General features: G+C 37.2%; 1 protein-coding gene across 5 annotated transcripts in view; it reads left to right on the top strand.

Annotated features, from left to right (window-relative positions):
- The window catches only part of VPS13D (vacuolar protein sorting 13 homolog D), a 189,126-nt gene that overhangs the window by 15,008 nt on the left and 160,853 nt on the right, over nucleotides 1–13,265 (top strand). For all 5 annotated transcript variants that reach the window (XR_013348386.1, XM_077837552.1, XM_077837556.1 and 2 more), the window contains 10 exons: nucleotides 46–214; nucleotides 2,572–2,664; nucleotides 3,453–3,663; nucleotides 4,437–4,616; nucleotides 5,375–5,505; nucleotides 6,368–6,440; nucleotides 7,316–7,486; nucleotides 8,462–8,592; nucleotides 9,034–9,166; nucleotides 10,666–12,891. Coding sequence is in view for 4 of the 5 variants with exons in the window: in XM_077837552.1 (XP_077693678.1) it covers nucleotides 46–214; nucleotides 2,572–2,664; nucleotides 3,453–3,663; nucleotides 4,437–4,616; nucleotides 5,375–5,505; nucleotides 6,368–6,440; nucleotides 7,316–7,486; nucleotides 8,462–8,592; nucleotides 9,034–9,166; nucleotides 10,666–12,891 (3,518 nt within the window). In the remaining variant the exon portion in view is untranslated. The remainder of the gene's footprint in view (nucleotides 1–45; nucleotides 215–2,571; nucleotides 2,665–3,452; nucleotides 3,664–4,436; nucleotides 4,617–5,374; nucleotides 5,506–6,367; nucleotides 6,441–7,315; nucleotides 7,487–8,461; nucleotides 8,593–9,033; nucleotides 9,167–10,665; nucleotides 12,892–13,265) is intronic.

Genomic DNA, 13,265 nt, shown 5'->3' with positions numbered 1-13,265 from the left:
TGAGAATCAAACTAACTGGAAATGTATTCATTTGATGTGTTTTAGCTGCCGAGAATGGTGGATCTTTGCTTTGAACGCTAATCTTTCAGAAATCAGAGAGCAGAGGCAACATTCTACCTGGGACTTCGCATTACACCGGGCCCAAGATGCAGTGTCTTACACAGATATGTATTACAATCAGTTAAAAGGCATCCCGTTGTCTGTGGTGGAACAGGTATTGAAATTTGCAAGTACTGTACAGTATAGATATGTGACCCGAGCATCTTTTTAAAGTGAAACTAAATGCGTCTTGCTTATGGTCTTGTTTTAAAATTTACCTAAAATTTAACTGTAGAGTTATTTTAAATTTGCTAAACAATATGTTATGTGGCAGCAAATTGTTTTTAGGACTTACAGAATCTCTTTGTAGTGTAACAGATCTTTCCTGGAGCCGTTACTTGTTTCTCGCAATTATCAATGGTGCTTTTTCACTAATTATTCATGCTGATCTCTTCATAGATGAAGAAGGAAACTTCTACCTGAAGTCTTTCAAAATGCAAAACTAGATAGTGTCCCAAGCCTTCCATACTGGGAGGTGGGAAGCATAGGAAAAGTAAATGTTTATGTTTAAGGTAATTCTTTCAAGATTCGGTTTTCCAATGGAAGACAGAATTGCTATTCAGTTTTCCTGCAATTTGCAGTGGTGTTTAGCTATTTAGAATTTTTGAGAGAAAGTTATGGTGCTCATGACAAGGGGTTCAATCCTTTAGACCTTTGTTCTCATGTATTCCCTACTTGCATTAGTAAAGAGGGATTATTCATATGAACAAGGAATGTAGAAATGGGCTTTGGAAATTTTTACAAACCCTGATACTGAGGGAACTGGTAGTGATCCCTATATTTAGGCTTCCTAACACTTTCCTTTGTATAAGATTCCTGTGAACATTTTTTTACTGTCTAACACATATGTGGTTTGTGACAGGCCTCTGAAATTCATCAGGGAAGAAACCCTGGGGCTAGAGACATGCCTTTTGCTTGTTCCATGAAATTTCATTCAGGTTTGGCTAAGCTGTAAACTTTTGGAAAATTGCCATTTAATTTGCAGCATGTCAAAGTAACTGAACACAAACATTTTAAAGAGCCAGGCCCATGGTGCTGCCAAAACAGCAGCAGCACATATTATATTGGGAACACTCTGGAGCTTCCAGAGCTGTTGCGGTGACAGGAGCAGAGGGAGAGAGCTGACCTTGGCTCCCCTTTGACCACCACCTGGCACAGGGCCCCAGTGGCCCATCTTCCCCCATGAGGCATGCATTCCCCTAGCTTCTGGGAGATGGGGACAGACATGGGTTGTGCTCTCCCCATCTACCTGATCAGACCCAGCCCGTAGCCCCAGTAGTTCATCTCCACTCCATTCCCTCCTTCTCCCTTCCCGTCATCCCCGGGATTATATCCTCCTATAGCCGGCTAATGTAGTTAGTCCTTAGCTCAAGCTTTGCTGCAGGTTCAGGGCTGAAACCTTGCTGATGATGCATGATAGGTGGGTTGTTAGCTGTACAAAGCAGAATGTTTTTTTTAATTTCTTAAGAAAACTACTCACCTAGAAAATTTCATACAAAAAATTGTTAAAGGAATGTTATTTAGATTGCAAAATAAAGCACTTAAAAGTCAGCTATATGGTTGCCACCTGATGCAGCCTTCATTTTGGTTCTTTATGCCTATGCAGTTTGATACTATCTTTAATTCCATTATAACACTTTTTCCATAGACCACTATCATTCAGTGCACAGAGAGGGCTTGACTTTGTAACCTAAATAACTTTTTAATGTAGTTTTTTAAAATGTCTATTTCACTAATTTTGTAAATTTTTACTTTGTATGATATCAAATTGTTTTCTTTGAAATTGGATTTGAGCATCTCTAGACCCTGTCACAAAGTTTGGAAACAATACTTAATAGGCAAGCCTTTTTCTGGCACTGAAAACCATCTTTGGTTTTTTATATATATATATATATATATATATTTTGCTATTAGTAAGATCCCTCGAGCATCCAAGAAACAGCTCTTCTAGGGTTGCAAGTCCCTTTGTGCAACACCCCCCACCATCACTCTCTCTCTCTCTCTCTCTCTCTCACACACACGCGCTTGGTGTTGTAGGCAATCCAAGTCCTCGCTTATCATGCAAGAGTTGGAACAGGACTACCAAGTACACTGTCTCTGATGCCTCGAGGAATGAATTCCCTTGACAGAAAGTAGTTTCGTAGCTTTCCTTGTCCATTTTCGTTAATTGAATTCCAGTTTTGGCTCTTATGTGCCTGCAGCGTAGATGCATGTTTGAACTCAGTTTAATTGTGTATCAAATGAACAAATTGCCATTGATTCCGATTAAATGTCTGTGTTCCGGTATCTTCTGTAGAGATTTTCAAATTCATCTGTGGGATTTAGGAGCACATGTCCCAGTGAAAATCTGTGCATTTGTGCTGCTAAATCCCTTAGATGCTTGAAAGAATCTCCCTCTGAGTGTATTTTTTGAAGAGTAGAAAGCTTTAATTGCCTGTGAATCAGCACAGACATACCTTTTTGCTACTGCAGGAAGAAATGCATCGTATTGAAGAAGAGCAGACGTTTGAGGAGATGAAGATTTTACGTGAGATTGTTTATGACAAATTCCATGATGTAGCTGAGGTGAGTGACTTTCTGCACACTGGATAATATTGAGAATCTAAAGGTGCAGTATTACAAGAAATTGTATTGTCCTCATTGTAAAAGGTATTGTAGCATGTACAGTATATTCATGCTGAGCGGTGTGATGCCAGTGCTAAAACCACAATCATGCTCAGATTCTTCAGTTGTGATATGCTGAGTGCTATTATTAGGGTGCTTGAGCTCCATACTGGCAACTCGTCTTCCTCTTTAATATTAAGAGAGAGAACTAAGACTGAAACCTGTAATGGAATTTTCCTGGAATAAATAGTGCAGAGTTGGTCCTTTTTATAAATGTACAAACATTTGACCCCTTAAGGCTCATTTCATAAGAAGTAATGTTGACTACTGATTGTAATCCTGAGTGAGAGTTCAATGAAAAGTAAATGCTTATTGATCGAGCTATGGTTAGGGTGCATGACAAATGATTCTGGCAACAGTTAGGTTGATAGAGTAACTAAGAAAAATTAAACTGATCTGGATAAGTCCAGAACTGTTAACTCATACATACGTCTAAAAATATGCAGAAGCTAACTGAGGTAATAAGTTTACAATGTATAAAACAAGATTCTGATGATAGTCGGTTTAGACAACACAGCAATATATTTGACAAGTGAAAACAGCATTGTATGGTATTTATGCTTAGGAATGTTCAGTAAATAAATAATAGATGGAATCATAGTAAGAAATAATACATTCTGGATTAAGACAAAGGTTCTTTTCTTTTATTTATCTTAATGTGTGTTTTTGATTTTTTTTATTTGGAACAGAGTCTTAAAGAGCCTTTGTCTGAGTCCCCTGGAGTGTCTCCTACTGTAGACCCTGAACGCAGCAGTAGCAGAGGGATGCTGCAGTATCTTCAGTCTTGGTTTCCTGGGTGGGGGGGCTGGTATGGGTACGCTCAGCAAACATACGAAGGTGAACCTTTTGAGGGACTGCTACCAGAAACACAAGAACAGTGGAATCCAGAAGACATACTGGGTATGGTAATATTTTTTTCTCAAAATTATCACCTTAGGGCATGTGCATACTGGAAAGAAAAAATGAGTTTCAGAGCCTGAGTCAACTAACTTGGGCTTGTGCTAAGGGGCTAAAAATATTAGTGTAAATTGCTTGGGTTGGATCCTGGACTCTAAAACCAGTGAGGGGCATGGGTTTCAGAGGCTGGGATCCAACCCGAATGGGAACATCTGTATTTCTATTTTTACCCCTGGAGTGCAAGCCTCACAAGCCAAAGTCAGTTGACACAGGCTCGGAGGCTTGCTACCATCGGGCTTTTTTTTTTTTTTCTCCCCCCTTCACTGTAGATGTTCCCTCAGTTAAATACTTGTTAAAGATGAACTGAAATGATTTTTAAAATTCGTATCATTCAAAGGAGAGAGATGTAGACTTAAATTTCTAAATAAATATGTATAAAGGAGAAATATTTAAAAAATATCTTTTTCTTAATCACTGACTAAAACTTCTGTGGGTTTTTTCTATTAGTTGATTGCTAATTTCTAAAGCAGCATAAAGGTTGCAGCTGGCTGTACTGTTTAAGTTGTTTGTAGTGATAACTATTGCAGGAGAAGTACAGACTTCTGAGCTCTGGTTGAACAGGTAATAAGCTGTTGTCTACTTGTTCATTCCTCCCATCCCCACCCCCATAGTTGGGCTATCTTTGTCCTTCATAGAAAATTAAGTCTCAAGTTTTTGCTCACTAGTTGTCTTGTAGCTTGTTTGTTAAACTCACCTTGTTCTCCTTTTTAAATTAGTTGCCGATGAATTTTTTGATCCAGCTGCCGATGCCTCCAGTATGAACACATTTACAAAGAGAGATCATGTGTTTGCTAAATTAAATCTCCAGTTGCACGGTGGCACTGTTACCTTGTTGCATAAGGAGAAGAGGGCTCCCTGTACAAATGAAAGTGCTTTCATGCAGCTGGAATTTTCAGGTAACATATTTCAAATTTTGATAGTTGTCTTACCTAAAATAGGACAAGAGCTTTCCCTGCTTTATAAACAATACTGTATAGCCACTCATGACTGAGCTAATGTCATGGAACGGTACTGAAACCATTCAAGTTCAGGTCTCGCTTCCCTTGGTAAGCCCATGTTTCATTAGTATATACCTTGACAGTTTTAATTATTTTAGGATTGAAGTAGGTAATTGAGGATTGTGAATACGAAAGTAATTTGTTGAACTTTCATTTGTTTTATTATGTATAGAGTAGTAATAAATCTTTTTACTTCTTTACTTTTTACTTTCAGATATTTGAATAGTTTCACAGTAATATAATTCTATAAATTGAGTTTTTTTTCTGGTATTTAGTCCTTAGTTCAGATAATACATTTGTAGAAATACATGTGCAACAATTCTGTTCATCTATCCCAAAATGCATTTTTTCAACATTTTGATGCAAATATTTGCAGACACTTCTAACCATATTACTTGCAAAAATAAATATAAAATAAAAATCCCCTTATAGGGCAAGAGCTTTAATTCTTCAATTTGAGGAAACCTTAGCAATGAGAAACTGATGGTTTAAAAGGCTGTCAATGAAGCATAACTAACCAGTCTTAGCTCTTGTCTTGTTTCTTAGCTTGCTTATGAATATGTAAGATGACACTTGTATCTGTCATCCATAAATACATTTATTGTCATGTATTCTCTCTAGAATTCAATACAGCCACTTATGTCTTTATTTTCCAGGTGTAAAGATCTTAGCAGAATCCCTTCCCCGCAAAAATTCTTCCCTTCTCACAGTTCAACTGGGTGGCCTTTTTCTGCGAGATTTAGCAACAGAAGGGACCATATTTCCTGTTCTTGTCTTCCCTAATCCTGTATGTAAAAGAATGCAATTACATCTTGATATAGTACTGTTGCCATTTCAGGATTGATATTTAAATTAAAAAAAAAAAACCCTCAAAATATGAGTATAAAAATACTAATGTTAATCTTCTTATGTATCTTAGTATGAAGCATTTGTATCATAAGCACAGAAGAAAAGCTATAATCTGGAAAATGTCTGAATGAACTTTGGCTTTTTTTTCTCTGCAAGGATCCTCCATAAAGCTCTTCCTGTTTTTAATCTTTGGGACTGTTGTTCTGTATATTACTATACAGAGCCAGTTGTTGGACTGAATTTAGTTTTGGAATAATAAGTGCTGATGCTTAATTAGCTAGAGAGTTTGTTTTTTGCTTTATTTACCAACTCTCCCCTTCTCCCCTCCCCAAAAAGCCTTGGTTCCCATGGAGGACTTCCTTCAATTGCATTTAGTTCAAGACTACAAACGTACGATCCAGGAACTTTTTTCTAGTATTGTTACTGAAGAATTTAAGTGTTTCTACCAGAGAGGGATGAAAGATTTGATTTTGCTTTAGCCTTGAAGACTTGAAGTCTATAACGTTCTGACATTTGTAGAAATGTGATTTGCTACTTACAATCAGCTTGTTGACTATGAAAGATAGCTTTTCCTCCTTATATGTTCACATGCAAATTGTTTTCCTTTCTTTCATTATTGGTTATATGAAGAAAAAATACATGGCATAATGGCATAATAATTATTATAAATCACATTGCATTCTAAAATTAGCAACAAATAAAATAAGGAAAAACACAACTTAAATTTGGGTATGTACACTAAATGGCTTATTTTCATATTCAGTTTGATGGTCTTCAATTTTATTTTTTTTCCTAATTAGCAAAAAGAGGTTGGCTGTGTCTCCTCCTTTGGTCTCCAAACTTCATCTTCAGAAATGACTAATAGGAGCACTGGTAATATTTTCATTACTATGCCTGATCTGAGCATGCAACCAGATTATGCATTTGAAAAATATATTAGTGAAATACTTAGGCTAAAAAATTTCAAATGTAGGTGCCTGATGTTAGGCTCCGAAATCTATATTTAGGCTCTGGACTTGCGTAGAGAAACTTGCAGGATATCTCCCATGCTGAAGTCAATGGGGCTTTTCATGGGCTCAGAGATCCACCTTTGCAAAGCAAATTTGCAAGATTGGGTTGTTGTGCAAGTAAACAAATGGCCTGATTTTGACAAATTGAACTCAGTAGGAACTGCAGATACTCATCTTTGAAAATGAGATTGCTGCTCGAGTTAGAAACCTAACTTTAGGCACCCAGTTCAGAAAATGTTAGTCGTTTAATTGTAGACAAATACTAATTGCCATATTTGGGGTCTGGAAGGAATTTCCCCCTAGGTCAGATTGGCAGAGACCTTGGGGGGGTTTCGCCTTTCTCTGCAGCATAGGGCGAGGGTCACTTGCTGGTTTCAACTAGAGTGGATTGTTTGTAACTTGAAGTCTTTAAATCATGATTTGAGGACTTCACTAACTCAACCAGATGTTAGGGGTATACTACAGGAGTGGGTGGGTGAGGTTCTGGGGCCAGCAGTATGCAGGAGGTCAGAAAATATGATCATGATGGTCTCTTTTGGCCTTAGTCTATGAATGTTAATTTTTAAATTGAGCTGCTTTTGATGCATATCCATTGTATTTTAAAAAATTTAAATACTATAGTCTGAATGAACATCAGATATTAACTACCCCCATGCAAACAAAAAATTGATTTTTATACCCTCCCTACTCCTACTTTAGACAGAATTGCTTTTATATTCTTTTGTTATCTTGATTCAGATGCAGACCCCGATGCACCAGTATTTGAGATGCTGTATGAGAGAAACCCAGCCCACAGCAATTTTGAGAGACGCCTGGAAGTCAGTACCAGACCTCTAAATATTATTTACAATCCACAAGCCATTAAGAAAGTAGCCGATTTCTTCTACAAGGGAAGGGTTCATACCTCAGGTTAACCTTTTTGTTTGATATCTTTTTCATGTCTTATTTATTTTCTCAAATTTGATTGATTTCTCATATTTACTCCGGTAAAGCGGCAATAAAAGTTTCCATTGTAAATTCAAATCAAGAAAAAGTGAGGGCTTCTCTTGATTTCTGAAGCAGAAAGGGCATGCCTTCAGGATATCTCCCTACACTTCCACCTTTAATTGACTAATCTTGTAGATGTCACATTATCACAATCTGTCCCTCTCTCAAGTCTGTCGTTGCCACTCTTGGATTTGTCAGAGGGAGTGTCTTCCTTTTTACAGTTGCTGTGTCTCTTCCATAAGGATAGAGCTTCACTGAACTAATCCTTGCTTGACCTGGGGGCTTAAGACCTGAGCTTGAACTTTCATGTCAGCTGCCATTAGAACTTCAGCTCTGTATGTTGCTTCTGAGGGCAGAAAGGGTGAGAATAAGGAACAATAAATGATTCTTTTTGAATCCTTAGTATTTGAATACTAAGAGTTTGATAGCAGCAAGATATGGCACAGACCTAGTATAGAAATAGTTTTCCTTCCTTTTTACAAGATCAGAATGTTCCTCAAGGGACATGGATACAATTAGGAAGGATTTTGGCTGCCTCATAGCCCTTCCTTAAATTCCCTTGAGTACATTTAGTCAGATTTTGTTCAGGAAATTAAAATGGAAGGTGTGACCCACCGTAATAATCACACAAGGATTTAAGAAATCCTTTGTTTGCTTAAAAGCTCTGTTTTTGCCAAATAATCATTTGTAATACAGTTATGTTTAGGGCTGTTATTGGGAATGGTCACTTCAGCCTCTAGATGCAATTTTTGGCCGTCTGTTATGCAGTTTCCTGGAAAAAACAACAACATAGTTTACATTTTTATAAATCACAGTAAATAAATTCTCATTACTTCTTTCTGATTCAGCGATATGTGAACAAAATTATGCATAGTCAGATTTGTATATTTCCTGCAGGCTTTGGATATCAGTCTGAGCTAGAGGTGAGAGTGGCTGAAGCGGCTAGAAGACAGTACAACAAACTAAAAATGCAGACAAAAGCTGAAATCAGGCAAACGATTGATCGTTTACTAGTGGGAGATTTCATTGTAAGTTTTTTTTTCTCAGAAATGTGTTTTGTTTCCTTGCCTTTTATATTAGTTCTGAAACATGGAAGGGATCCACAAAGTTTCCCAAATTTCAAGTTCCCATTGAAATCAATAGGAGCTGTTGGGTGTTGAACTTTTTTGAAAAATTCTCTCCAAGTATGTAGTAATCTTGGAAACTACTTTGCCCTTCCTAAAAATTGAAGGATAATTGTATTAGTAATGTACATGTCATAAGTAGCTGTTATAACAAGAGAAAAAATTAAAGGATCTTTTCTCTGAGAAGGAAATATTTGGGCTTGATACTTTTTCATAAAACATTGTCAAATGCATGTTATGCTTATACAGGTACCTTAGTATCAGTGGAGATTTTATAATTTGGATAGGATTGATTCTTGCATTTGTTTTGTGAATGGGAAGAAAATATTTTTATTTTGTTTTCAGGAAAACAGCAAACGTTGGACAGTGTGCCTTGATATTTCTGCCCCTCAGGTGATCTTTCCTGATGACTTCAAATTTGTGGACCCAGTGTTAGTAGTGTTGGATCTGGGGAGAATATTACTAACTAATTCTCAAGGTATGGCCTGGAAATAAACTCTATCTGTTTACATGTATATGGTAGGACCCCCCCCCCCCCCCCAGCATTCTTCTATTTGCCTGGGCACACATACAGTTTTACTAGTATTAACACCATATTTATTGTGGGAGGATGGGTGGGGGTAAACTTTAGTCCAGGGCTGGCCTTACCTCTACAGGACCTAGTATGAAATCTGAAGTCTGCCTATGGCCATTCACATCTGTAACCTGTGTGTCTGTCTGGCACATTTGAGCAGACTGGGGATTCTTGTCTCAGAGAATCAGAAAGGCTTAGAGTCTGAGACAGCTGTTCCAGAGAAAGCATGTTTTGAAAATGGTCTCCAAAATGTGAAGCCCTGTGAGGCTGTACTCTTGGCATTTGCCAAGGGCTAGCTGGCAAGAGTGAAAGGAATTTTTTTTTTTAACTATCCAATAAATAAAACAATTACTTTTATAACTAAGCCAAGCCACAGTGCCGGAAGTAATGTATAAAAACTGAAAAGGAAACTCAAACACAATAAAAAAAAAATTAAGCTTTTAGATAAAACCAAATCTGCTTAAAATGCAGTATATCTAAGTAACAGTTATTATTACATTGGATTTCTCTATTTAATACTTGTTTTTGAAAAGGAAGATATCTAACCTTAAAAGAAATAGTATGATGCTGATAAACTCTACAGTCCTGTGTAAAATCCTGATCCCACTGATGCCAATGGGAGTTTTGCCAGGATTTCACCCTCAAGGTCCTTACACATACCATTCTACCTCTTTCTAGCATATCGACAAACCATTTTCTGCAAGGTCTTCACAGCCTTTTTTAGTAACTGCTACGTTATGGTTTGAACTGAGCAAACTCTGAGTAAACTATTTTCACAACATCCATTTGGGTTCTCTAGTAAGGTTTAAAGAGGAATTAGATTCTTTTGAGTGGCATGATTTTTCTCTCCTCTCATGCTGCATTTAAACCACACAGAAACAAAAGGTGGAAATTGCAAGATTAGTCTTTTACGGATTCTCTTCTATGGACAGTAAAGTTGATTAGACACAGAAGAGTTGACCCCATTGAAGTCAATTTAGTCTTGAATTAGCTGACTTCAGTGGCCCTTGAATCAGGCCCAGTGTGTTGTCAAATGCATCACATCGACATAGGAAAAAATATTTTTCTCTAATCTCCTTCAGTAATTGTAGTAATGTAATTACAATATATAATAATATATTTTAATAGTTAACAAAAATTCATAAGTGTAATTTTTAAAATGGATTTTTTTAAATATGTTACATCTGTCACTTACGTGACAGAAATATAGTGGTTACTTTTCTTTTTGTTTTCTTACTGTTATCAAATCTAGCAATAAGAGATCAGGTACTACATGAGTATTGCACTTGACAATTTCTTGACCTTTTGTTTAAAATTAAAACATACAACAAGATCAATATTTTAGAAGTGTTCAAAGGAAAAGAATGTATGATTTTGATGAGTCCATCCTTTTTAATCTACAGATGAGTCTAAAAAGAAGGGTGCAGGTGGTTTGTCATCAGAGGTCAAAGAACTGAGTGACGATGAATATAAAACACCTCTTGCAACTCCTCCCAATACCCCACCTTCTGAGGCTACCACAAGTGGTGGAATCAAAACATCTGAATTGACTTGCTTAGAAATCAGTGAAGAGCAACTACAGGCACACTTAATGAGTAAAAAAATGTATGAGAGGTACACGTTGTCATTTATGGATCTTCAGATCATGGTTGGACGAGTGAAAGATAACTGGAAACATGTTCAGGATAGTGATGTGGGTCCAACTCATGTGGTAGAAAAATTCAATGTTCATTTGCAGTTGGAGCGCAGATTGATATACACCTCTGATCCAAAATACCCAGGAGCTGTCCTATCTGGGAATTTACCAGACCTGAAAATACATATCAATGAGGATAAAATATCAGCTTTGAAGAATTGTTTTGCAAGGCTGAGTACATCTGAAACTAAGTCCCCAGATGCTTTACACATAGGGAAAGAGAAGATTTTCACAGAAGTAGACCAGCGTGGAAGTTTGCATGATTCTGTAATGAATTTAACACAGAGTGTTATGATGGTTGAACAACATACTAGGGAGGTACTTGTAGAGTCTCAACTTCTTTTAGCTGAATTTAAAGTTAACTGTATGCAGCTAGGTGTTGAAAGCAATGGACGATATATCTCTGTACTCAAGGTTTTTGGCACCAATGCCCATTTTGTGAAGAGGCCTTATGATGCAGAAGTGTCACTAACTGTTCATGGCTTATTACTGGTTGACACTATGCAAACATACGGCTCTGATTTTGATCTTTTGATGGCTTCGCACAAGAATCTTAGTTTTGATGTTCCAACAGGAAGTCTTCGAGATAGTAGGGCACAGTCTCCTATTTATGGACCAAATGAAGCCTGTGCAGTTGATGTGGCCAGTTTGACAGAGAAATGTGCAGCAGCCTCAAATGTTTCATCTGGTAATTATGCAAAAGATCAAGAATCTTTGATTAAACTGGAATATCAATTTGTGAGTGCAGAGTGCCCATCAATGAATTTGGACAGCACGCTCCAAGTGATATCAGTGCAGGTGAACAACTTGGATATCATTCTTAACCCAGAGACAATTGTTGAGCTGATCGGGTTTCTCCAGAAATCCTTCCCAAAGAAGAAAGAAGATTCTAGCCCTCAGCCTTTAATGACTGACTTGGAAAGAAATTTCAGGGAGCAGGAAACCTTTCAGTCTACCCATGCACGAAATATAGAAGTAGCAGTGGACATTCACTGGCTAAATATACTCCTCCTTAGGACACTTGGAATGACAAATGGAGAAAAATATGGCAGAAAAATTGCAACAGCGAGCATTGGTGGCACCAAAGTTAACGTCTCCATGTGTAGCAAGTTGGATGTAAATGGCTCTCTTGGCTGCTTGCACCTTATGGATCTGACACAAGATAACGTTAAGAACCAGTATGTTGTCAGCATAGGGAATACAGTAAGGTATGAAAATCTCATCAATAATATTGGCTACTTTGAATCTGTATTTGTCAGGCTCGATGAGGAAAGTAGCCTCCCAGATGCTTTGAGCTTCAATTTTGTAGAGCAGTCGAAAGAAGAATGCTCCCTGAACCTCAAAATGGCTTCTTTACATTACAACCACTCGGCTAAATTTCTGAAAGAACTAACTTTATCCATGGATGAATTGGAAGAGAATTTCCGCAGCATGCTGAAGACAGCAGCAACAAAAGTTACCTCTGTCCTGGCAACTAAAACTGCTGAATACAGTGAAATGGTTTCTCTGTTTGATACAACACCACGATCAAGAGACCCTTTCAATTTAGAAGATAATGAAGAAGATGGATTTGGACCATCGTCTCTCAAAACTGATACCATTAAGCTTATCTTAAATGTAAATGTTGAGTCACCAATTGTATCAATACCTCGCAAGCCAGGTAGCCCTGAACTGCTTGTAGGGCATCTAGGACAAATATCTATTCAGAATTTTGTGCCAGGAGAAGATGAGTCTAGAAGTGACAGACTGCAAGTTGAAATTAAAGATATTAAAATGTATTCTTTAAATAGCAACCAGTTTATTGTCAGGAAAGAGTCTGCCAGTGAGATGACTCAGGGGTTACACCCTCCTTCAGGTACTTCCAGTGTTACTATCCAGGAGGAATCCAACTTTACTCGTCATGATTTTTTTGAATCATTACATAAAGGTCATGGTAAGTATCATGAAAAACTCTGGTTTATTTCTTTTAACTAACAAGTAGTATTACAACCCGAGCGTATTTAAATAAATATCTGTTTAAAAAGAGGCTTTTCATAAAACGTACTGCTTGAGGAATTTAATTACAATGTGGACAAATTCACATTTATTTGTATCCAGATTTTGCATTCCTAATCTGAAAACTGAATAGTTGCCTCCATGCACAGCTTTGCTAAAATGTAATCAAAACTACAATTTAAAAAAAAAAATTTTTTTAGAGCAACCGAAAGAGTCAGAATTAGATCAGCAAAAGCAGAATTATGTTGTCTTTTCTGGGCTGTGCTTATTCAGTCCCATATGAAAAGAGAGCTAGTTTTAGTCTCCAAGTAA

The sequence above is a fragment of the Eretmochelys imbricata genome, chromosome 18, assembly GCF_965152235.1.
Source record: "Eretmochelys imbricata isolate rEreImb1 chromosome 18, rEreImb1.hap1, whole genome shotgun sequence".
Classification (NCBI taxonomy): Eukaryota; Metazoa; Chordata; order Testudines; family Cheloniidae; genus Eretmochelys; species Eretmochelys imbricata.
This window is presented reverse-complemented; position numbering and strand designations above follow the sequence as displayed.